Source organism: Lynx rufus, unplaced genomic scaffold, assembly GCF_022079265.1.
Source record: "Lynx rufus isolate CCGP_SWC_20201006 ecotype Redwood Valley unplaced genomic scaffold, mLynRuf1.p SCAF_28, whole genome shotgun sequence".
In the NCBI taxonomy this organism is placed as follows: domain Eukaryota; kingdom Metazoa; phylum Chordata; class Mammalia; order Carnivora; family Felidae; genus Lynx; species Lynx rufus.
In genome coordinates this window covers 8929531-8955210 of record NW_025814843.1, presented here as the reverse complement: position 1 = coordinate 8955210, position 25680 = coordinate 8929531, and the positions used below count along the sequence as shown (strand labels likewise).

General features: G+C 49.4%; 1 protein-coding gene across 1 annotated transcript in view; it reads right to left on the bottom strand.

The window, feature by feature from the left end:
- STX8 (syntaxin 8) overlaps window positions 1-25680 on the bottom strand; it is a 252080-nt gene that overhangs the window by 199940 nt on the left and 26460 nt on the right. The window contains exon 5 of the mRNA XM_047089964.1: window positions 321-445. Coding sequence (XP_046945920.1) covers window positions 321-445 — 125 coding nt within the window. The remainder of the gene's footprint in view (window positions 1-320; window positions 446-25680) is intronic.

The window sequence follows — 25680 nt, the reverse complement described above, 5'->3', positions numbered from 1 at the left end:
AGAAGATGGGAGTGTTGTGTTTGGAGAACGAGTCCCATCACAGGGTAAAGGGAGGTGGGCACATGTCTCTGATTCACCCGGTTTTATCAGATTCAGAGCTCCATGCACGCTCTCTCCCAGTGGAGAATCATTATTTCCCTGGGCTACCTTGATGGATGACACCATCTGTCTGTTCCTTGGGTGTCCTAAGGCATAAAATTGCCAAGAGTTTTAAAAGACCAGCATTGATTCCCCTGTGATCGTCAATGGCTGTAAGGAACATTCAAGGCAGGGGTAAAATTCTGACGAGGTTTCCGAGCCCACGCTCTTGTGTCCAGTACCTTGAATAATTTTCTGCTGCTGTTGTCGGATTTCATCAAAACCCAGGCCTCTGGTCTCCTCTGGCTCCTCGAAGAGCCAAGGGTTGGGTACTCCTCGCTTAGCCCCTCCAGTCATCAGGCTGGACCTAGGAACAAGATCAAATGCATTACGTAACTCAAAAAACACAGCTTTGTTGCAGATTACTCCCACAAGCGCAGACGTGAGCCTCACGTGCTTTGAAAATGTAATTCGGCCACAATTTACTGCATCCTTAGTTCAATGCCAGCAACTGTGTTCAGCGCTGGACGAGGTCTGAGGATGAATTAAGGCACAGGCCTGGTCCCCCGGAGAATTAGAGCCCGTGAAGGAGACCAAAGCAGCACATAATACCTTTACCAATCTTCCAACACACGTTTGAGTCAATAATCGTAAACGAGGGTCTTAAATTTCCAAAACACAAGGCCACATAGAAGTGGCCTTTTGATTAGGACAGTTTGTCTCCCAGGCTACACGACACCAAAGGCACAGATGCTATTTCTCAAGAAGGTGCAAATGTTGCCACCACCACAGATGATGGCATTAAAACAGGGCCACAGGATTCTTATTCAAGGGTATGTGGTTGCTCACAGATAGAAACACACAGAGGGTTTCAAATCCAAGCTTACGAATGTATGATAGCACTCACAACAGAACCAAATCCTGAATTATCGATCTTAATCTTTACTCACCCTAGAAAGCCCACGCACCCCTGCCAAACCAGACATATCGGTCACCCCGCCATCCGGGAACAGGGAACCCGCATTCTCAGCCTCGGTCCCCATGTTTGTAGGATTTTCATCCCAAGGATTGCCTTCCCTGTCCCCACATTCTGTCCAAGCCATGAGGACGGTGCTGTTCGTGGAACCACCTGTGACCATTTCAACCCAGACGTGAACAGTCATTCATCTGGGAGTTGGGTTCCTGGGATTTATGAAACTGATGGTCACGACGACGGTGATATAACCGAACCAGCAGTCGCGATGGTGGTTAACGGGCAGCGAGGACCTGCCACGTGCGCTCGTAACCCCGGACGACGCGCGGGCGGCCACTGGCTTCTCCGTCACTTCTCACGTTTCTCCTCTTGTCTGGAAATCACTGCTACCCCATAACCTTCGATGTGGGTAAGCCTCCTGCCTACTAGGTACAAGGCAGGAACCGGAAGTCGCACCCTTGACCAGACAGCAGGCTGCTCTCCAGCACAGAGCGAGTACCAGATAATCAGATCTCGGCTTCACCACCTACCAGCAGATACAGACAGCAATTTCCACCTCAGAGGCCTGCTGGGGAGTATATAGAACAATCTATTTGGGGCGCCTGGGTGGCTCAGTCGGTTAAGCGTCCGACTTCGGCTCAGCTCATGATCTCACAGTTTGTGGGTTCAAGGCCCGCGTTGGGCTCTGTGCTGACAGCTCGGAGCCTGGAGCCTGCTTCGAATTCTGTGTCTCCCTCTCTCTCTCTCTGCCTCTCCCCTGCTCGTGCTCTGTCTCTGTCTCTCCTCTCAAAAATAAATAAACATTAAAACAATTTTTAAAAATCCACTTACCAAACACTTATTCTGTACTCAACTATGGCATAGGCATTGTTCTTGCTCATGGGAATGAAGGAAAAATAGAATATAGGAAAAACAGACCAAAATCTCTGCTCTTACAAAGCAGAAATTCTTGTTATGGGTGCAGCTTCCATTCTGGTGGGGGGGGGGGGCTGGGGGGAGACCAAGTGTGAAATGTGCGGAAAGTGTATAACGCTGTTCTTGGAAGATAACAGTCACTCAACACGTGGTAACAAGTGTCATGTTACCACTTAATGAGCTGCATACACAGGGCACACGGAAGGATGATTTCTGAACAAATGAGTGGACCCCAAAAGCCTACCTGTCCTTCAGTTTTAGTTGAGCACTCTGAAACCTAGAGAAGATAATGGTATGTTATGGGAAACAAACCGAGGCAAAACTGGAAGAAAAGTTTTGATTCCTTGCACTAAGTTTTAATCTTTTTTTAAATGTTTATTTATATTGGAGACAGAGGTGAGTGGGGGAGGGGCAGAGAGAGAGAGGGAGACATAGAATCTGAAGGAGGCTCCAGGCTCTGAGCTGTCAGCACAGAGCCCGATGCAGGGCTCGAACTCACGGACCATGAGATCATGACCTGAGCCGAGATCAAGAGTTGGACACTTAACCAACTGTGCCACCCGGGCACCCAAGAAGAGATTTTTTTTTTTTCTTCTTCTTTTTTTTTTAATGTATATTTATTGTTTTGAGGGGGGGTGTGGAGAGTGGACGAGGGTCAAAGAGAAAGAAGGAGACGCAGAATCAGAAACAGGCTTCAGACTCCAAGCTGTCCAGCATAGAGCCCAACACGGGGCTTGAACCCATGAACCGTGAGATCATGACCTGAGCCAAAGTCGTGAAATCATGACCTGAGCCGAAGTTGAATGCTTAACCGACTGAGCCATCCAGACACTGTCTCCTCCCCTCCTCCACCACTGGCCTTGGACTAAGATCTTAAACACAGAGCTGGCCTCTCTGCTCAAGGGCACAAACATGCCGAGCCCAAGGACAGCTTGCTTCCACCTTCTCAAAGAGCAGGTGTGTCCCCTTAAAGCCTTACTTTGTTTACCTGGTTGGCCCCAAGTATCTAAGACGTCAAGATTCTGGATTTATTCCCTGGAGTAATCACTCATCTCGCCTAACTGGAGATGGCGTAACGAAAGCGATGGAGAAGGAAAGGAAGAGTGAGTTTACAAAGCACACTCCCCGACTCGTGCACCAGCACCAGCTTTGGATCACAACAGGATTCATGCGGGATGTCGTGTGCGGATCCCTGGGGAAAAGCAAGTACTGACGACCAGGACAACGGGCCAGACACACACACAGTGACCTCACAGTGCATCTATCACCAGCTACAAGCATCCACTCACTCAGATCAGTACACTGCACCTGCCTTGATAGGAGACATGGCTCCTCCGAAGTTAAAGCTGGAATGTCCCACTGGTGGCCCGTGCCACACCGAGAGCACATTTTTACAAATTATCAAAGGAGAGGGGCACCTGGGTGGCTCGGTCGGTTAAGTGCCCGACTTCGGCTCAGGTCATGATCTCACAGCTCTGTAAGTTCGAGCCCCAAGTTGGGCTCTGTGCTGACAGCTCAGAGCCTGGAGCCTGCTTCATATCCTCTGTCTCCCTCTCTCTCTGCCCCTCCTCTGCTCGTGCTCTCTCTCTCTCTCAAAAATAAACATTTAAACAACTTTTTTAAATAATAAACATTTTTTTAAAGATTAAAAAGATTACTAAAGGAGAAAATAAAAGAGATGTCATCAAACTGACGTAGCAATCTCAAAAACAACGAATTAGAGCTATAGCCTCTAATTATATTTATATAATATATCTTGGCATGTATTAGAGAATACAGCATGACACGGGCCCAATTCAACATTAATATCGAACTCAGATCAGCCAGCACACGTACAGGAAAGATCTCCCGGGGCCGAATGCTGACCTATGAAGCGCTGAGCCCTGGAAGACCGGTGTTGGCCTTGATCTCACACAGTTCGACAAATCAACCGTCAATAGCAGCGCCACTGGCCAAGGTGCGCCAAAGTAAAAATTCTTCCCTGATGCCCTCCTTCCCGGGTTATCTGATTCCAAAGTTCTGGAAGTTTGGTAAGTTTCAGTTTGGAAGTTCAAGTCTGAACTTTGTCTCTCCCCTTGGCGTTTATACTGTGCTGATACCCCAAGTCCAATGGGAAACTCAGCCTTTACCAACAAGAGCGGGTAAGATCACAGGTGTCATTGTACATGGAAGACCTGACCTCCTTTTTGTGAGGTTTTACGTTCAACTTGACGTTTGGAACAATGCCTGCTTTTACTCAGTACTCTCCTGGGCCAGAAGGAAAACATGAAAGAGTTTCCGACAGGATTCTTGCCTTCAAAGCACTTACAATCAGATTGAAAAAAAGAAACAAACCACACACGAAGGCACTGTTAACCAGAAGAAGACAACACTTTCCCACAAACACCCATTCTCCTTCCCCCGCCCCGCCCGCCACCGATTTTCCCCATTTCAGCTCAAGACCACTCCTGACCCATTGGCTCAGGCCCAAAACCTCGGCATCCACTTTGACTCTTTTCTTTCACACCCTACGGCATCTACTGCATTAGCGAATCCTTTAAAATGTATCTAAGGGGCGCCTGGGGTGGCTCAGTCCGACTTCAGCTCAGGTCATGATCTCGCGGTCCTTGAGCTCGAGCCCCGCGTCGGGCTCTGTGCTGACAGCTCGGAGCCTGGAGCCAGCTTCCGATTCTGTCTCTCTCTCTCTCTCTCTCTCTCTCTCTGCCCCTTCTCTGCTCTCTCTCTCAAAAATAAATATAAAAAAAAACATTTTTAAATAAATAAATAAATAAATAAATAAACAAATAAATAAATAAACAAACAAATAAATAAAACATGTCTAAAGTCTGGTCACTGCTTCTGCCCCGTATCCCTCCGTCTCCTGCTTCTGTTCCCACCCTCCACCATCCTCCACATAAAATGCAGTGACTTCACTATAACCTACAAGCCACACTAGCCTCCTTGCTGCTTCCAGAACACAACGAACACATTCCCTTCTCGGGCCCTTGGCACCTGCTGTCCTCCAGATCGAGACGTGGCCTTGGCCCCTCACTTCATCTGACTCTGCTGAAATGCTACCTCCTCAGAGAGTCTCCCCTGACTACTGCATCTAAAATAGTACCCTTCCCTGTAAGTCCTTAGCCCACCTCCTCATTTTACCTGATTTTTCTCTATAGCACTTAGACACCTATCTATCAGATACGATATAGTGGGTTATTTTCTGCCCTCCCACACTGGACTATAAGCTCCCCCGGGGAGGGACTAGCTTGCTTGTCACACTGTCCTCAGTGTTCTGGCCTAATGGGCAGTGACTTAAAAAACGAAGTTGAGGGAACTAACTTATTCAGCCAAAACCATCCATGAATGCAGGAGATCAGTAAGCATAGCCCGGAAACGGTAACGTTGCACACTGGTGCTGTCCTCTGCGATTTCAGGGGCATTTTACATCCACGGTCCCCTTCTAGTCATACGCAAGCCTGGGTATAGGTCAGCGCAGGTGTTACTGACAGGAAGACCAAGGAAAAGAGACGTCCAGTGACTTTCTGGAGGGCGCGCGTAGTGGCAGAGCCAAAGGTGCGACCCATCACTTCATGCTCTGAGCCCCGGGACTGTCCTCTGCACTGTCGCGGGGAAGGCTTCCTGAGGGTAGGGAGACTCGAGAAGGCCTTGCAGAGTGGGTGAGGGTCCGCGATACGGGGAGGGAGGGATGGAAGGCACCGGAAGAGAGACCGAACACGCCGATGGGATGTGAGCTGCCCGTGTGCAGGGGGCGGGAGGGGAGAGGGTGGAATCTGGAAGGCCGCGCCTCCCAGAACTCCTTCCAGGGCAGGCAGCCGTGATGCATCTGCCTCTGTCCTCACTCCTTTCATCCCCACTCCTGCAGGATCCTGTCATTTTCAGGCTGCACTAACTGTCCCCATCCTGGAAATCCACCGGTCCACAGCCAAGTTTCCTTAAGAAAATCAACCGAACTTGGTGGCCCGACCACCACTGTAGTCCCACTGCTGCTCCCGCCCTACAAAACTCTCCTCACCCGTGACCCTGCGGCCCAAACGTGCCCCGCCGCCACTCCGCCCCGTGCTGGGCCTCCTTTGCCACCGGCGACCCTCCCTTGGCCTCCTCCAGGCCACTCTCTCCCACTGGTGCCTCTCCGTAACCTGCAGGTGCCTCTTCCTCTACCTGCCCCTTACACACTAGTGCTCGTCAGCCACTCTGTCTGGTCCTTCTCCCCCTGCTGCGTGGTCTCTCTCCGGGCCATGACGCCTGTCCCTGGGGCTGTGGGCTGTAAGAACAGGAAGTGACAGGTGCTCCCGCACTCTGCGCGCCCCGGTATGAAAGAAACGGGATGCGTTCTCTGGGGTCATCAGGGCGCTGGGTTCTTAACTGGGGCTGGGAGCGGGACGCGCTCCGCTCCCTAGCAGGGCAAGGTCAGAAGCCGGGGGGTGGATCTGGGAGGAACAGCACATTCACAGCCGAGACCCCAGGTTATCAAAATCCAGGGGATTTTGAGGCCCGCTCCACGCTCGTCCTGATTGAAAATCACTGTGTTCGAGACTTCCAGACCCCCCTCCGCCTCTGCGACTTTCCTGCAGGCGCTCTACGTGCATTTACGCCTTTTTGTTTGGGACTCCTCCACGGCGAACCCCATATGTCCAAAATTGAATCCATGACCTTCACCCTGTAACCCGTGTTCTCCTGGGCACGCTATTTAGTGAGCACCGCCCCCACCCCACCACCCCGTATGCCAAGTCCTGCAGCCCTTTCCCCGTTTGTTTTTTGCCCCTTCTCTCCCCCATCTCATCGATTACCAAGGCGTCCGCGCCCCCATCCCACCCCACCCCCCCCCCCCCGGGCACTGCCTGCCTCTGACCCTCATCACCTCTCCTGGGAGCATGGCCTCAGGCTTGTGACTGGTCCCCGTGTTCCCAGTCACCCGCATCCAAATCGCCTTGGGCTCTGCCGCTGGAATCTCTCTTTCTAAACCAGAGATCTGGCCATGACGTTTCCCGGTTTCAAACGATCCCGGCTCCCTAGAAGCCAGGGAGGACGTTTCAGCTCGACAACATGGCCCCAGGGATCTGTGCCACGTCATCTCCCAACACCCCCTTCCATACCCTTACTCTTCCTTCAGCCCTACAGACCGCTCACCGCTGCTCAGACAAAGGCACAAACTTCCACACTCTCATGTTTTTGTATGAGTCTGGAGGGTCCCCACCCCCACCGCTTTGTCCATCTGGCAAAATTCTATTCATCCCCTAAGGCTCAACTCAAATGTCACTTCTCCTGTTTGGCCTTTCCTGATCCCCATCCCCGCCCCCCTTCCCTTGAATCAATCACTCACTGGAGCTCCCATGGCACTTTGTTCAAAACCTCTAACGTGGCATTTATCGAGCAGGATTGTAGTTAGCTATTCACTCATATGTCTCCCTTCCTAAATTATGAGCTCTGCGAGGAAAGAGGCCACATGACAGTCATGTTTATATCCCTAGTAGCAAAAAAAAAAAAAAAAAAAACCAAAACAAAACAAAACACAGGGCTTTGGAATATACCAGAGAACAGGCATTCAGTACATGTTTATGAAACAGAACTAGGAAACCACTGAGCTTTTTAGGCCAGAGAGAGACAAAATGAGAGGAGTATTTAACATCTCTATCCTGAGAGATTAAGAAAAGGAAAGAGAACCACAACAAAACTTCATCTACTGCTGTGGGCCTCCACGACTCCAGAGCAAAGACTGATTTTGATTTTGTTCAAGCAGATGGAGAGGATATCACTTGAAAGAGAATTCTTTCACGAAGACACCTTCCAGCTCAACCCCGCTTTCAGAAGTACACCGAGGGAGCGTTTCTCCTCCGAAAAGTTAATGAAACCAAGTGCTAAATACGACATCTCTGAGTCTGGGACAGAACTGAATTTTTTTTTTTTTAATAAGTTGGTTAATTTTTGCCCATATTCTTTCAAGATGGAACTTATCTAGAACTTCTGAGATAAAAACCACATTAATAAATAGGTTGGGAATCTGTCTTATAAAGATTTTAGCAAAACGTTTCACAGTTGCTTCTGAAGATATGAAAATACTTCATTTCCATCCCCCAAAGTAAATGATGCTTTGGATTAAATGATGATACTGGGGGGGGGGGTGCGCAGATAACTCACGTTTTTCTGCTGACAAGTCGAAGGGGCTGAAGCTTGCTGGAAAATCATAGGGGAGGGCACTCTCATGGACCAAACAGAATTGAAAAGCAGTGAATTCTAAGAAGTAGTCTTCCTTAGCTTTTCTTAGCGTCTCAGAAAGACATCAGAGTGACTATATAAAATGTTGGTTTTGTCTAAAAATACATGTATGTATCAGTGTCTGTGTATGCACAGGGCAGAGAGAGGCTGGCAGGTAGGCCCAGAGACCCCATTTCTAGGGTGTCAGTGAAACACACAGTCCGCAAGGCTTTGCAATTAGGCTTGTCTAAAAAGATGAGAAAACGCTACCACGGGATGAAAATCCTTTCTCGGAACTTTTCTTGGTAGTTTCTCTCTGTGCATATAAAGATGCCTGGGGGCTCAAATTTCAATCAGAAATAGATTCTTTGACATAAATTCTTGGGAGGCAAAATCTGGCAACAATATGCAGACTGGATTACGCTGAGGAGAGGCCGCAGCCAGGGAGGTGGGCCAGGAGGCTGGTGTAATTTAGGCGGAAGGTGGCGGGGGTCTGGGTGAGGGAAATGACAAGAGGGAACGGGAAGAGCAGGACAATTCCCACACTGAGTCAAAGGAAAACCCCCCAAGTGTTGGTGAACAGACTGGATACAGGGGACAAAGATTTTCAAACGTGGGGCCGGGGTTTGGGGGGGCGGGGAGTAGTGGGACTTGGAGAAGTGACACAGCCTAGGGAAAGGGAAAGTTTTTATTTCCTTCCAGAATGTTCTCAAACTTCCACATAGTTCCTAAGACCAACCCCGAAGCAAAACTGCTCCTGCAGGATCTACGGCTATGAACCCACGTCTACTTCATCAGCCATATCTGCTAGATGGCCGGTCTCTCTAGGTCTGAGACTGTCCTGTTCGTTTCCTGTATCCCGTGCCCCTCTCCGTCCATCCTTCCTACAAACACTCACTGAGCGCACTTTCTATGCGTCGGGCTCTAATCTTGGGGCTCGGAAGGGAACAAGACACACAAAGAGATATCTGACCTCATGGAGCTGATACTCTGGGGACAATAAATGCCTCACACCGCGCCTTCTGCAAATACACAACAATTGTTTTTGTGAAGTTGAGCGAACGGTCTTTCTGGAGTAGGAGTCCAGAACAAATAAGACCTCAAACAAGGAAAGTATCTTCTTACCTAGCGTCCTAGGAGGTTCCTGCCATGGCATTTTTAAAATCTACTGCAGTCAAAGATTTTTCTAGTCCTAAACCAGTCTCGTTTTCTCCTTCCTCGCTGCGGGCACACTGAGCAATAAAAAGTTTTAACGTCAAGTTAAAAACTTGATGAAACAGTCTGCAGAAGAACAGACATGCAGGGTGGAAAAGGTCATCACAAGTCATTATTTTGACCTCCAAACCAAATTTCAGAAACCCTAGGGTGCTCTTCCTAAGAGTCATCTAAGCAACCCCAAATCTAGAAAATAAAACCAAAGGGGAACAGTCCTTTACCCTCCGTGTTTGATTGTCAGAGCTCCTGAGGAGTAGAAGAGGGGGGACGTAGGGTGGCACATAAAACAGAAGAATTCCAAGTGAGACGAATTAGCTGCCTGGCCAAATGTCTGGTGACCGAGAGCCACCTGCTGGTTAGTGCTTACAATTCAACTACAGAATGTTCAGTAATGCGATGACCGCCATTTATTTAGAAGTAGCTCCTTCGGCGATCACACAAAGCACTCGTGAACACATGTTTACAAACAGAATGAGCAGAAGTCAACATATGCTTACGCATTATTGGGGTGGGGGTGGATTCTGTTGTGAGAACTGAGCCCTCTTGACACTGTTGTTTCCATAACAAGGGCCCTACATCCCCCACTTTGTTCTTCACGACCAAGCACCAAGGACGAACCCGACGGGCGCCCCATGGAGGTTAACGATTTGCACTGAGGCATTTGGCACAGACACTGATGCCCATCTTCGTCTCAACTCTACTATGTTGCCCCTTAATGCTGTCAATGAACGCTGTTCCACGACAAAGCACAGGTGTAATACCATGAAGTTCTTAGCTGGCAGAAGGACCACCGACAGTAGTGGAAATCTGTACTTGTCCGCTGATGGGCAAAAATGCTAATCTGGCATTAAAAGAACATCTAAGCGTGGCAATGAAAATGTGTATATGCCCAAGACGCACAAAAGCCAAGAACCACCTACCTAGTTATCATCCCCACCTCAATAATCTTGCTTTTAATTGTAGCGATTCATCTCGTTCCCATCTAAAAGCTCAAATTCTCCAGATGGGCACCCGTGCTTTTAATGGTGCTTTTCACTTTCTCTCTGGGGACGGGGCCCACAAATCCGTAAGCACCCTCAGGTAGGTATCTCTACAACCAGCTGGGCACCAATCTGGAGGCTCATATGGAAATTATCAGTCTACAAGGGGAGGTCTTGAGAAAAGACCCAAGTCAGAGAGAAAATAAGTGACATCTACTAACTCTGCAACTGCCGTCTCAGGGCTCCTTTTTTCCACCTTCTTCTCAACCTCCCCCACCAGTCTCTCTCTGTTCTTATCTCCTACACCATTTATGGCTCACAGCACACAATTCAGCACTTACTTATCAATTATCATGGTACTGTTCTCTCATTGCTTCATGCAGGATAGAAAGGCCTCTCCAAAGGGCATGCCATTTTTGGATTCCCCTCCACTGAGAGCAGTGGCAGCACGTGGTCAGGAATGTTCACAAAGGCACGTAACAAAGGCGTAAACATACGCGTTCACCTGCATTTACCTCATGTGGACCTCACAATATTTTGTGGAGTTGGGGTGATCTGCATTTTTACAAAACACGAGTGGGAGTCAAAATTCAAACCCAGGTTTTGGAATACCAAACCCTTCGTTCCTACCACAAGCAGAGTTAGCAATACATGGCTTGAACGTACGGAGGGAACGCTGCGTGTTACGTACAGGGGTCCGGAAGGAGGACAAAGTACCCAAGTCCAGTGAGAAACAAACGAATGAGGGGTCTCTACAAGGCAGCCATGGTAGCATACCAAAATCAAGAGAGAAAAGGCCCAAGAGACAAAACCTACAGCAGAGGACAAGGAGACCTGAGTTCTAGCTCCTTCTCTCCCATTCATTCCCTTCGGGCACGACGGATTCTCTAAGGATGTCTCCCCATCTGCAAACTGGCACTGGCTTCTCCTCTCTTACCCCTGAAGATTCTCTTCAGGCTCAAATAATATCTCCAAGTGTTTGAAACAGGGAAGGGAGGGAGAAATAGAAAACCCCTTTTTTTTAATATATATTTTTTTTAATGTTTAGAGAGAGAGAGTGCACACAAGCAGGGTAAAAGAACAGAGGGAGAGAGAAAGAAAAAGAGAATCTTAAGCAGGCTCTGAGCTCAGTGCAGAGCCCGATGTGGGGCTTAATCCCACAACCCTGGGATCATGACCTGAGCCGAAGTCAAGAAAAAGTCAGACGCTCGACCCACAGAGTCACCCAGGTGCCAAAAACCCTTTTCAATAAACGAGAACATACTTCAGTTTCTTACACATTTGCACTTCTAAAAAGTCCAAGTTGGAAACTATTTAATCAGCTTTTTAAAAGAAAAATCAACGTAAGTAAGTTAGGATACAGTATGTGTAGGTGACTCTTGCTTTCTCCCTGCCCCCACCCCCAGCTTCTTCATAGACTGGAATTTCCTCTTTTTTCAATTCCCACACAGTTGTTATAATTTGAAATGAATACAAGCAGGGCTAGGGAATCTTTTTAAGTTTCCACCAAAAGTCACCAATATACCAGAGGTTGAGGACTGCAATTCAAAAATTAAAAAAAAAAAATTTTTTTTTTAATGCTTACTTTTTTTTAACGTTTATTTTTTATTTTTTGAGACAGAAAGAGACAGAGCATGAGTGGGGGAGGGGCAGAGAGAGAGGGAGACACAGAATCGGAAGCAGGCTCCAGGCTCTGAGCCATCAGCCCAGAGCCTGATGCGGGGCTCGAACTCAGGGACCGCGAGATCGTGACCTGAGCTGAAGTCGGACGCTCAACCGACTGAGCCACCTGGGCACCCCTATGCTTACTTACTTTTGAGAGAGAGACAGAGACAGAAAGAGAGAGAGAGAGAGAGAACACGAGCAGGGAGAGGGAGGCAGAGAGAGAGAGAGGGAGACACAGAATCCGAGGCAGGCTCCAGGCTCTGAGCCGTCAGCACAGAGCCCGACACGGGGCTCGAACTCACGGACCGCGAGATCGTGACCTGAGCTGAAGTCGGACGCTCAACCGACTGAGCCACCCGGGCACCCCTATGCTTACTTACTTTTGAGAGAGAGACAGAGACAGAAAGAGAGAGAGAGAGAACACGAGCAGGGAGAGGGAGGCAGAGAGAGAGAGAGGGAGACACAGAATCCGAGGCAGGCTCCAGGCTCTGAGCCGTCAGCACAGAGCCCGACACGGGGCTCGAACTCACGGACCGCGAGATCGTGACCTGAGCTGAAGTCGGACGCTCAACCGACTGAGCCACCCGGGCACCCCTATGCTTACTTACTTTTGAGAGAGAGACAGAGACAGAAAGAGAGAGAGAGAGAACACGAGCAGGGAGAGGGAGGCAGAGAGAGAGAGAGGGAGACACAGAATCCGAGGCAGGCTCCAGGCTCTGAGCTGTCAGCACAGAGCCCGACGGGGGGCTCGAACCCACAAACAGTGAGATCATGACCCGAGCCAAAGTCGGGTGCTTAACCGACCGAGCCCCCCAGGCACCCCAAGGACTGCAATTCAAAACAAGATCCCATTTTTCACCCATCAGATCAATAAAACCCAACCAGTTCTAGGGAAACATGGGAGGGACACGGGAGGCACTGGGACTTTCAGAAACAGACCCAGCATGCTAACTGGCATGGACTCCCACCCGTCAGGCTAGCAGCCCCACTTCGGGGCCTCCGTCCTACCGAAACGAAGGCCACGTTCACTACGGATACTGGCTGCTGTGCTTCCCTATCATGGCGAAGTACGAGGCAACCAGGAACCAGCAAGTGGGGAAGTGGTTGGGGGAATCACTGCGCATGTATATTGTGGCACAAGGTAGCAGCCATTCAAAAGAATGGGTTAGGGGCGCCCGCGTGGCTCAGTCAGTTGAGCGTCTGACTCTTGATTTCCGCCCAGGTCGTGACCCGGGGTCGAGAGATCGAGCCCCACGTCAGGCTCCACACTCAGCGCAGAGCCTGCTTACGATTCTGTGTCTCCCTCTCTCTGCATCTCCCCTGCTCGTGCTCTGTCTCTGACTCTCAAGAAATAAATAAATGTTAACAAAAAAATTTTTTTTTTAAAGAGTAATGGGACTCATGACTATGAGTAGAAAGTATAAACTCAGTGGATGAAACATGCTCTGCGTGGGTGGCTGCTCTTTTAAAAGTAGCTCACGCAGATTTAAATTGTACTATATGAGGGGCGCCTGGGTGGCGCAGTCGGTTAAGCGTCCGACTTCAGCCAGGTCACGATCTCGCGGTCCGTGGGTTCGAGCCCCGCGTCGGGCTCTGGGCTGATGGCTCGGAGCCTGGAGCCTGTTTCCGATTCTGTGTCTCCCTCTCTCTCTGCCCCTCCCCCGTTCATGCTCTGTCTCTCTCTGTCCCAAAAATAAATAAACGTTGGGAAAAAAAAAAAAAATTTAAAAAAAAAAAAAAAGGAGGAAAACACGTATGTACGTCAATATATTTATAAATATTTGTCTACATACAGGTAAGCGTCTGGAGGAAAACCATGGAGCTGCTTCACACTAGTTACTGGAGGACAGCGGCACTGGAGGGAAAGTCGGGAGAGAATTAATTTTCCGCTACACCCCAGCGTGGTTTGACTTGTTACAATGAGCCTGTGCCGTGTTGATAATTTGTTTCAAATCCAATTAAGGATGAGTCATTTCCTCAGGGGAGGGGGGGCCACAGGAGGGGAGGCGTCGGGGGAATGAAGACGTACAATGTTGGTGTCGACTGACAGAAAGCGTTATCGAAAGCATCCTTCTGCTTTTAAAATTAAGGGTAGGAAAAAAAAATACCTAAAATGAAGAAATGCCAGATTCAAACATTAATTTTTTTCCCGGGGCGGGGGGGGGGGGGAAGAGAAATGGAAGAGAAAGATCTAAAGGCAAGGAAGAAAGACGAAGGGGGGAGAAAGAAAAAGGGAACAGACAGGCTGGGCAGGGGTCCACAGACACCGAGGGCAAGTTTTCAAGTGACACAGAGGCTGTTACACTGTTACACGGAGGAAGGGGAGGGAAGAAGGATGGGGGAGAGAACGGAAGGGGGACAGGGTCGCTTTTGTGAAGGTGGGCGGCCCAGAAACCTGACCCTCCCCCTCACTTTCAAGGGAGAAAAATCCTAACTTTTCAAAGTCTAGAAACTGGGAAGGGCTGAGTTAAGTGTCCCCCGAGTTCTCCTGACTTACATCTCCGTCTTGTGGTCTGTTCAGGACAGAGTTCTCAGAGTGTGTGTATGTGTGTGTGTGTGTGTGTGTGTGTGTGTGTGTGTGTATACATTTATATGTACTCATACATAAATATAAGTGGTATACACATACATTTATAAAGGCGTATATAGTATCACTTCTTACACTTATTATGTTATATAAATAAGTACATTTACATACACAATTACACATCTTTACAGGTATATACACACTTGCCTGCATACACGTTATATACAAATGTAGGTGTGTATATATGTAGTTATACACATACTTTTATTTTTTATTTTTTTTTTCAACGTTTATTTATTTTTGGGACAGAGAGAGACAGAGCATGAACGGGGGAGGGGCAGAGAGAGAGGGAGACGCAGAATCAGAAACAGGCTCCAGGCTCTGAGCCATCAGCCCAGAGCCTGACGCGGGGCTTGAACTCACGGACCGCGAGATCGTGACCTGGCTGAAGTCAGACGCTTAACCGACTGCACCACCCAGGCGCCCCTTAATGTTCATTTTTGAGAGACAGAGGGAGGGAGGGAGGCAGAGGAGGGGCAGAGACACAGAATTCGAAGCAGGGTCCAGGCTCTGAGCCATCAGCCCAGAGCCTGACGCGGGGCTCGAACTCACGGACCGCGAGATCATGACCTGGCTGAAGTCGGACGCTTAACCGACTGCGCCACCCAGGCGCCCCATTATTTTATTTTTTTTTAGAGAGAGTGCAAGTGGGGGAGAGGGTGAAGAGAGAGACAGAGGGAGAGAAAGAATCGCACGCTGAGCACGGGCTCAATCCCACAAACTGTGAGATCATGACCTGAGCTGATACCAAGAGTCGGACACTCAACGGTCTGAGCCGCCTAGGCGCCCCTACACGTAGTTTTCAATCCAAGCAGAACACAGAAACAGAAAAGTCGTAGCTGCACAGCTCAGAGATGGTCTGCAAGGTGAATACCCCGGTAGTCACTACCTAGCAAGAAACAGGACTGGCAGAACACCAGGATCCCTCGTGCCCCCTGCTCCCTCATGGCTTCCTGCAAAGGGCCCCACTTTGTTTGGTGAGCTGTAACACCGTGAGTAAGTTCTGCCTTTACCGGAACGCCATCTGACAGCACGTCCTCTTATGTCACACTCCTTTTGCTCGATGTGTTTGTGAGATCCTCCGTGGTGTGCAGTGAGTAGCCGTAGATCACTTGCTCTCGTCTCCTGTTGTATCGCCGTATGAAGACACCATGACGTAGTTACCCGCCGCAGGGCAGATGCTCACGGGGTTGTTTCCAGGTGGGAATATTCGGAATAATGCTGCTAGAAACGGTCTTATACATGCTTCTGTGCAGCTCAGTTTTAGGAGACACGGTCAAACAGTTTTCCAACGTGGTTACAGAGGGGTGCCTGGATGTCTCAGTCGGTTAAGTGTCTGACTTCGGCTCAGGTCATGATCTCACGGTTCGTGAGTTCGAGCCCTGTGTCGGGCTCTGTGCTGACAGCTCAGAGCCTGGAGCCTGTTTCGGATTCTGTCTCTCTCTCTCTCTCTCTCTGCCCCTCCCCCACTCATGCTCTGTCTCTCTCTGTCAAAAATGAATAAACATGAAAAAAATTTTTTGAAAAGTGGTTACAGAACTGATAGCCTTGCCAGTGGTATGTGAGAAATCCAGCCAGTCCACGTCCAGTAACACCGGCCACGCCTGCCATTTCAACCTCCGCCATTCCCGTAGGTGTGATGGTACGACAATCGTGGTTTTGCTGCGCAATCTCCTGGTGACTACTTATGCGGCACATCTTTTCAGATGCTCACCAGCAACCAGCTATCCTCTTCTGGGAAGTCCAAATTCTAGGCCTTCTGCCTCTTTCTTTCTAATGGGTTGTCAGCCATTTTCTTAAATTATAGGCGTTCTTTATGTACTCTGGATACAGCTCCTGGGTTGGATGTATGCGCTGCAAATACAGATTCTCATTCTCTGGCTTATCTTTCGTGCTTTGTGGTATCTTCTGATGAACAGAATTTCTTTTTTTTTTTTAATTTTTTTTTTTAACATTTATTTATTTTTGAGACAGAGAGAGACAGAGCATGAACAGGGGAGGGTCAGAGAGAGGGAGACACAGAATCTGAAACAGGCTCCAGGCTCTGAGCAGTCAGCACAGAGCCCGACGCGGGCCTTGAACCCACCAACTAGGAGATCATGACCTGAGCCGAAGTCAGACGCTCAACCGAATGAGCCCCCCAGGTGCCCCCGTGATGCACCACTTTTAAAAATTTTTTTTTCAACGTTTATTTATTTTTGGGACAGAGAGAGACAGAGCATGAACGGGGGAGGGGCAGAGAGAGAGGGAGACGGAGAATCGGAAACAGGCTCCAGGCTCCGAGCCATCAGCCCAGAGCCCGATGCGGGGCTCGAACTCACGGACCGCGAGATCGTGACCTGGCTGAAGTCGGACGCTTAACCGACTGCGCCACCCAGGCGCCCCGCACCACTTTTAGATTAAGTCTTTATTTTTAAAATTCTATCTGTTCCCATAAACCACTAGAATATCCAAAGGGTCAAAAATTTGGCCGAAGCCTTCAACCAGCCTGTCTCCACCACAAAGGGAGTCACAAATCTACTCTGTCCTATGACGTACCCAGTTTTTCTCCCCAAGGAAACGTGATCAAAGTGCACGCTGCACGGCTGCTGTCATTTCAGTAGTTAACAGAGGGGGAAAAATATACTAAGGCAACATACAGTCCAGATTTTTCAGGCCAGTCCCTACTGCAAATACTCCCTCTTGTCATACGAAGTATCAGTCCGTGCATGAAATTAGCCCACTGCCTTTGTCAGGAACGTGGAGACAAGGTCAGAAGCTACGAGTGTCCAAACTAGAGTTAAATGATACCTAACGTGAAATGCACGGGATCCTCTGCCCACAGAAGAAACCCGCTCTGTGACACTGAGTAAGTGGGTCACTCTTGAAAACGGGTTGAACTCCAAAAGCCTATCTCCCAATTCTCTTTGGGCAGACGGGTGGTAGTGATGGCTTTCCCAGCTCCCTTAAAAAGTGAACTAGAGATTCAAGGCGATTATCTAAGCTCCATGTGAACCTAACTAACATCACCCAGAAGGCCCGTGAGGTACCACTTCCCTGGGACGTCAGGAACAAGAGAAGGGACAGGAGATGACGGTTCTACTCGAGGTCACAGAGCTCTACAACCTTCCTCATCTGGTGTCAGAAGAGACTTCAGGATGTGGCAAGTTACCGCCGGGGAAGAGCTGTAGGGGAGGGCCGATGTAGTCACTACAGGGGGCCTACCTGACTTCAGCAAGTCTCTTCTCCCTCGTGAACGGAACCTTGATTCTGCTCAGGGCTCCACCACTGCTCAGGGCGCACGAGCCCATCCCCCATTTAGGTTCAAGGATGCATCTCTCCTGAGTAGACCCAAGCCAATCACGGCAACTCTATTCTTCCACGGTTTTTGGCATAACACGGCATGTGACGTGAGCCCAGCCTAGCTCTATTTTGAGCCAGTCTACTCACTGGGAAGCTCAGGAGCTCCTTTCTCTTAGGAAACAAACAAATAACAACCGGCAAAGACAAGGGGACCAACAGGAAGATTGGAAACAATCAGAGCTTTAAGAAAGTGGTTAGAATAGTAATTAGCAGGCATCAGATGCAAACAGCTTCCTATAAACAATGACCGAAAAGCACCATGGCATGAAATACTGAATTCGAAACCACCAAAAACATAAAATACCTAAAAATACGTTAAGCCACAAATGCGCACAGCTCACCCTGAGAGCCCTGAACGGCGTCTTGACCAAGTGGAGAGACACCCCATGTTCCTGGAGAGAAAGATTCAATGTGATAAAAGGTTTCAAGATTTAACGGAATGCCAATTAAAAAAAAAAAAAGCTACTTTTCCTTTTCAAAAATTAGGCTAGCTGGTTCTAGAATTCACGTTTAAAAAAAAAAAAAAACTCTTAAAAAAAAAAAAAAGCATAAGGGTGCCTGGGTGGCTCATTCGGTTGAGCATCTGACTCTTGATTTCAGCTTAGGTCATGATCCCAGGGTCATGGGATAGAGCCCCGCATCAGGCTCTGTGCTAACAGCTGCTTGAGATATTCTCTCTCTCTCTCCCTCTTTAAAATAAATAAAATTAAAAAAAAAAAAGAAGTATAATGACAGAAGACTATCATGTATTAAAACTTTACAATAGAGCCTCAAAAGGTACTAACACATGAGTAGTCAGAGAGACCACAGAACACATCACAAAGTCCAGAAACAGATCCAAATACACACACACACACACACACACACACACACACACACACAGTGTAATAGTATAATGCTCACCATCTCAAAATTTGCGAAAATGGATCATTCAGGAAAAAACACAGCCCCCCATAAAAAAAATAGGGTAGCCAAGTAGGAAAAAAGTGGGATTCATATTCTTCACCAAATTAAATTCCAGATGGATCAGATATTTAACAGTTATAAAATAAAATCGTGAGAGCACTAAAAAGAAACACAGGAGAATTTCCTGATAACCTTGGTTCGTTACAATTTTATACAGGAGCGCCATAAAACTCTACTAGGAAGTAACAATCCTCATATCAGAGACTGGCCTAGGAAACCAAGGTTAGTGACACTGTCTTTGGGGAAAACTGGATGGAAACAGGCACTCACATAAAAGTCTACGCCGGTTCTGTGAGAATCACAGTGCATATACTTGAACCCAGCCCATCCTACTTCTTTATTATTTTATTTTATTTTATTTTATTTTTTAGTTTATTTATTTATTTTGAGAGAGAGAGAGAGAGCGTGCACACAAGCTGGGAGGGGCAGAGACAAGGAGAGACAGAATCCCAAGCAGGCTCCATGCTGTCAGTGTACAGCCCAATGCGGGGCTCAAACTCATAAACTGTGAGATCGTGACCTGAGCTGAGACAGAGTCAGACACTTAACCGACTGTGCCACCCAGGCGCACCCCATCCCATCCCCCCTGCCCTCCTCCTTCTAAGAACCTATCTAGAGGCAGATGTTCACACGGGGGAACTCCCTTATATGTAACGTTATTCACCACCATTTTTTTGTAGAAGAAATCTATGTACTAAGCATATATGCATGCATATAAAATATATGCGTAACAGACTGAAAACAACACACGTCTGTTAATAGAAAGCTAGTTAGAGAAATCATGGTACATGCATATAACGAGATATTATAAGACTATCAAAATGAATGACAAAAACCTGCTACCTTGGGAAGCTCTCTAATACATCTGATCTGGTGACCAAAAAATGTTGCAGAATGGTATGTACCATTTGCGTAAAAGACGGAGGGAAATAAGGAATATTCATATTTGCTGGTAGATGCTTCAGAGAACTTCGGAAGCATATGCCAATGATTTTTTTTTAATGTTTATTTATTTTCGAGAGAAAAAGAGAAACAGAGGGTGAACAGGGGAGGGGCAGAGGGAGAGGGAGACACAGAATCCAAAGCAGGCTCCAGGCTCCGAGCTGTCAGCACAGAGCCAGATGCGGGGCTTGAACTCATGAACCGTGAGATCATGACCTGAGCCGAAGTCGGACACTCAACTGACTGAGCCACCCAGGAGCCCTGGTATGCCAATGATTTTTAACACTGTTATTTATGTCCAGAAGCGGGGAACACAGTGGGAGGGAGGCTTGTCACCAAACACTGTCAAATGCTTTTTAAATTCCTCATCCGTGTGAATATATTACTTATGCATTCTTTAGCTATTCCTACTTTTAGGAAAGTAGGGGTTGCTCATGTGTTAATAACTTTAGGCAACATAAAATATCAAGCAATGATTCTTTAGGAAATCTAAGTGGAATCAGATATGAATCATCCTTCTTATAACTCAAGCTGTAATTTGAAATAAAACATCTTGGGGCGCCTGGGGGCTCAGTCGGTTGGGCGTCCGACTTCAGCTCAGGTCATGATCTAGCGGTATGTGGGTTCGAGCCCTGCGTCGGGCTCTGTGCTGACAGCTCAGAGCCTGGAGCCTGCTTCCGATTCTGTGTCTCCCTCTCTATCTGCCCCTCCCCTGCTCATGCTCTGTCTTTCTCTCTCTCTCTCTCTCTCTCTCTCTCTCTCTCTCTGTCAAAAATAAATAAACATTTAAAAAAATTTTTTTAAAGAATAAATTAAGTTATAGGGGTGCCTGGCTGGCTCAGTCGGTTGGGCGTCTGACTTCAGCTCAGGTCACGATCTCACGGTACATGAATTCGAGCCCCGCATCAGGCTCTGTGCTGACAGTGAGGAGCCTGGAGCCTGTTTCGGATTCTGTGTCTCCCTCCCTCTCTGCCCCTCCCCTGCTCGTGCTCTGTCTCTCTCTGTCTCAAAAATAAATAAAAACATTAAAAATAATAATAATAAAAACCCAACATTCAATGGCTTAAAATGGGGGAGGGGTGCTTTTCACGTAAAATTGAATGTAAATTTTTCTTTTGTCCACTGTGGTTTCTGATACAGTGACATGAAATACACACTGGAAGTAACATACTTTTCTTTCTTTTTTTTTCATAGCTCAAAGGAAGATACCTGACATCAAATGCCTAACGTCGACACTCTAAGAAAACGGGAACATTCCACCGTCATCCTTTTGACTTTAGCAACTGGTCTCCTTCCTAATACGCCATTCCTGACACACAGCTACCATCCCGACGTCTAAATAACTTCCTACTTCCTATAATCCTCAACATAGCTGCTGGTGTAACGACTAAAGCTTAGCCAATTAGCCACCCACTACAGCCGAGTTAATCACATAATCTCTGAGATGCTCACCGAGCAGTGGAGTATGCAATGATTGTTTTTCTCTCTCTCTACAGACAAAGATTTAACTAATGGTGAGACTCAGCAATGCTCTCAAGTATAAAGGGCAGGAGGATTTTAAAGCAGCGTCCTTCTAAGTCGCGGCTTATCTTCTAGGAGACGTTGTTACTCGGAGACTTCTTTAACAAGTTTCCAAAGGCCCTAAGTCAGTCAACCATCGCTTATTTAGCCCGCCGTCTCCCATCAAGGTTTACTGCTTTAAAATAATGATCCATAATCCGTAAGGTGCAGCTAAGATCGCATCACATGACAGCCGCACATTCAACTGCGTGATCGCCACATCAATGTCTGTGTAAGGGGAATGCTAATCCCAACCGCGGTCTGACAATACTCTTCTCTCCTTAATAAGGCCACATATGAGGAGGAAGGGGGAAGAGGAGGAGAGGGAGGGGTGGGGGGGCCCCCGGGAGAGAGGAGGCTGAGGGTTCGGGTGCAGGCAGGAGAGGAGCGGGGTCACACAAAGGAAACAGGAAGGAGAGGGAGAGGCAGGGGCTCCACGGGCTCCCGGTGAGTCCTGATGGGACAAACCGATGCCTCACTCTGGCTGCCGGTCATCACGGGGCTTTGAAACACTGATTAGCAAGCCGATTAGCCCCAGGTCTGCGACAGGGAATGCGCCGTGCTGGCAGTCTGGCATTAATGACAACGTGTGCCGCAGAGAGCGTGTCTATCACATTTGAAGGTTCTGATAAGGCTTTCCGGCCAGCGCATCTCCGTAGGTCGTGACCCAAGGCAAAGACATGTGCCACGGAGCCTCCACCCCCGCCCCCGCCAGGTAACAAAGCAACTCACGCTGGTTTATTAAAGAATGACAGAAGCAAACAAAAATGCCAGAGGAGTCCAGAGATCAGAGAAGTAGGAAAGGACGCCGGGGAGCCCAGGACCGGGAATTAACCGCGGGGAGGCCTGAGGAAGCTGTGTGTCACAGAAACGGACCGGCAGGGAAGGGAAGGAGGTCCCTCCAAAGACAGAGCCGAAAGGTCCCTGATGGCTGGTATCAGAAAGGACCAGGCGGCCTTGTCAGGACGCAAGAGGCCAAGTTGAACTGTGAATCCAGCCTGGTTACGTCTACACGTGAATTCAGAGCCTCCGAAGGCCGGTGAAGGAGTTCCCGGGGTACGAGAAGTCGGGGGTGGAAGGGGAGGCCTCAAGCGTGGGGACTAGGGGTACAGAGGGCAAAAATAACACTCTGATGTCGCCAGGCGAGTGAAATCAAAGACCAGAAACTCTGACTTCTGGGTGATGACAATCTGCTGCCAGCACCCGACCGTGACAATCATTCGCTCCTCCGCTCGCCAACGGACCCATTTCTTGTCTCCAGTAAGTCCCCGGCGGCGCTGTCTTCCCAGCGGGTTGGGTCAGCGCTGTCTCGTGTCCATTTCGTGGCCCGAAAGCAGATTTCCCAAGGATTTTCCTACATAATATTTGAGAATGCTTTCACCCAGCACGCATCCTCTCATCGACCAGGTTCTCCTGGGATGTCACAGGACATGCATTTTCGCAAAAAATTCCTGTGAATTCGGGGTTGAAGTGCTAACCCCTGGTACGTACCTCAGAACGCGACAGTATCTGGAGACAGGTTCATTAACAAGGTCATTAAGTTACAATGGGGTCGTTGGGGTGGCCCATCATCCAACATGCCCCGGGTTACCTTTATGAGAATAGGGGATGCTGGACACACAGACCTCAGACACGCCAGGGGGACCGCGTGAAGACTCAGACAGAAGTCGGCCACCTAAAAGGCCAGGAGAGACGCCTAGAACAGACCCTCCGTCACGGCCGTCAGGGGGCACGACACTGCCAGTGACACGCTGGCCTGGCCTTCCAGCCTCCAGAACCGTGAGGAAGGACGTTTCTGGTAGCTGAGCCCCCGGCGTTGTGCCCGCGGCGGCCCTAGCAAGCGCCTGTGGGCGGGTCGACAGCAATCTGGGCTCCGTAGGGATTCCCCAGCGACCCACCTTCCAGGCCACCCACCGTAAGCTTCCCTCTTTTTACCTGTACTGACTGACTTTCTCCCGGAGGTCAGCAGGGCCACACTGCCTCCTTCTCTTGGCTAGCCCCCATGCCACCCAGCACGGAACGTCCTATCCATTCGCACCTTCCTCACATCGCTCCTCAGGAGTCCCTTCTACCCCACGGCGCTGACGCACCTTTCAACAGAATGCTTCTGGAAGCTTACTCCGAGCTATTCCGGACTTCCGTTCCTTGAGCTACGACGACACAACGGCATCTACACTTCCCTTGGTTCCATCTCGAGAGCGTGTAAATAAGCCCGGCCGGCTGCCTCAGTGACTTCAAGCCCCGAGGACTTTGGCCTTTGTTACTTCACGGTTGCGCCTTGGTGTGGCCTCCCTGTCCCCAACCGTTCCCCTCCGAGCCACACGGGTGGGCCCAGCATGTGGCTCAGCCTGAACCACGGGACGGGGAAGAGGCACTGGTCGCTCGAGGAAGGCCTCTGAGACCCAACGCCTCTATGCTAATCCACCAGCTTTGCTAAAATTCTCCCGACAGTCAATCTGCTTTGGGCTCCAGGAGGCTTCCGCGGACAGCCCCCCGGAGGGGAAGCCCCTGCAGCCGTGGATTCCGCTGCGAGAGTTAACCTGCGACTGTCTGCGGGCAAGACGGCAGCAAGCTGGGCACCGAGGAAGGGGACCCAGAGCGAGATCTGGAAGGGGAGAAGGGGCGGGCTCCCTGGAACAAGACCGGTCAGTCCGGGAGGCCTGGGGGGGGGGGGGCAGGAGCTCCCGAGGGGGAGGGAAGGAGGCAGCAGCAGGCACTTCCTCCAGGCCCGATGGCGGCATGGTTCCCCAGGAGGAACATCTTGCGTCACTAAGCCCTTCACATACCGATCGCCTCACCTTGTCCTAACAGCAGTGAAAGAGGCAGCACGCATACCTGCACCCCAAGGTCAATGACTTCGAAGCCCAGATGGCCGGGAGACCAGCGGGCAACAGGGCCGGGCCCAGCACTTCTCGCGCTGCGGTGGCTGCGAGTTCACGTGTGACGGCGCTCGCGTCGGGGTGAAATCCATGCTCCGAGACCTGTCAGCTTCAGAGTTTTGTGCGAGTTACCTGACCCCTCCAAACTCGGTTTCTCCATTGTAAAATGGACGTCACGAGGACCTCCTGAGCAAACGCACACGAGGTGCTCAGCCCGTGCCCGGCACCCGGGAAGTGCGCGGCAGACTCGAGCTTTCAGCTGGCACCGCGGGTGGACACGGGGCAGTGGCCTCCCCCGCCACCTGTTAGACGCACCTGAGGAGTGCGCCCCCCATCACGGCTACCCAGGCCTCAGGCCAGGCTACTCACTCATTCTCTGCAAGGATTCGGTCCTGCCACCTGTATTTCCTTCCTCTTCTTTCTCTCTCTCTCTTCTTTATTGTTTTTACAAGCCCTTTGGGTAACTTAGATGCCCAGTGCCACCATTAGGAACAAAGGATAGGGGCGCCTGGGTGGCTCAGTCGCTTTAAGCGTCCGACTTTGGCTCACGTCATGATCTCGCAGTTCGTGGGTTCGAGCCCCGCGTCGGGCTCTGGGTTGACAGCTCAGAGCCTGGAGCCTGCTTCCGATTCTGTGTCTCCCTCTCTCTCTGCCCCGCCCCTGTTCACGCTCTGTCTCTCCCTCTCTCTCAAAATTAAATAAACATTAAAAAAAAAAAAGAGAACAAAAGATACAGAGCTATATTTCTCAAGTTGTAAGGTGCATTCAAATCCCCAGGATCTTGTTAAAATGCAGATTCTGCACCGGGGGCCTGGGTAGCTCAGTCGGTTCAGTGTCCAACTCTTGATTTCAGCTCAGGTCATACATATCTCACAGTCTGGTCTGTGAGTTCAAGCCCCCGCATCGGGCTCCACATTGACAGTGCAAAGCCTGCTTGGGATCCTCTCTCTCCCTCTCACTCTGCCCCTCCCCCACTCATTCTCTCTCCCTCTCCCTCTCTCTCTCTCTTTTTTTAAATTTAAATGCAGATTCAGAGGTGCCTGGCTGGCTCTAGTTAGTAGAGCGTGCAACTCTTAATCTCAGGGTTGTGAGTTCAAGCCCCATGTTGGGGGTAGAGCCTACTTAAAAATTTTTTAGGGGTGCCTGGGTGGCTCACTCGGTTGAGCATCCAACTTTGGCTCAGGTCATGATCTCACGGTTCGTGAGTTCGAGCCCCGCATCAGGCTCTGTGCTGACAGCTCGGAGCCTAGAGCCTGCTTCGGATTCTGTGTCTCCTTTTCTCTCTGCTCCTCCCCTGCTTGTGCTCTATCTCTCTCTGTGTCTCAAAAATAAATAAATGTTAAAAAAAAAAAAAGAAAAGAAAAAAGAAAGGAAGAAAGGAAGAAA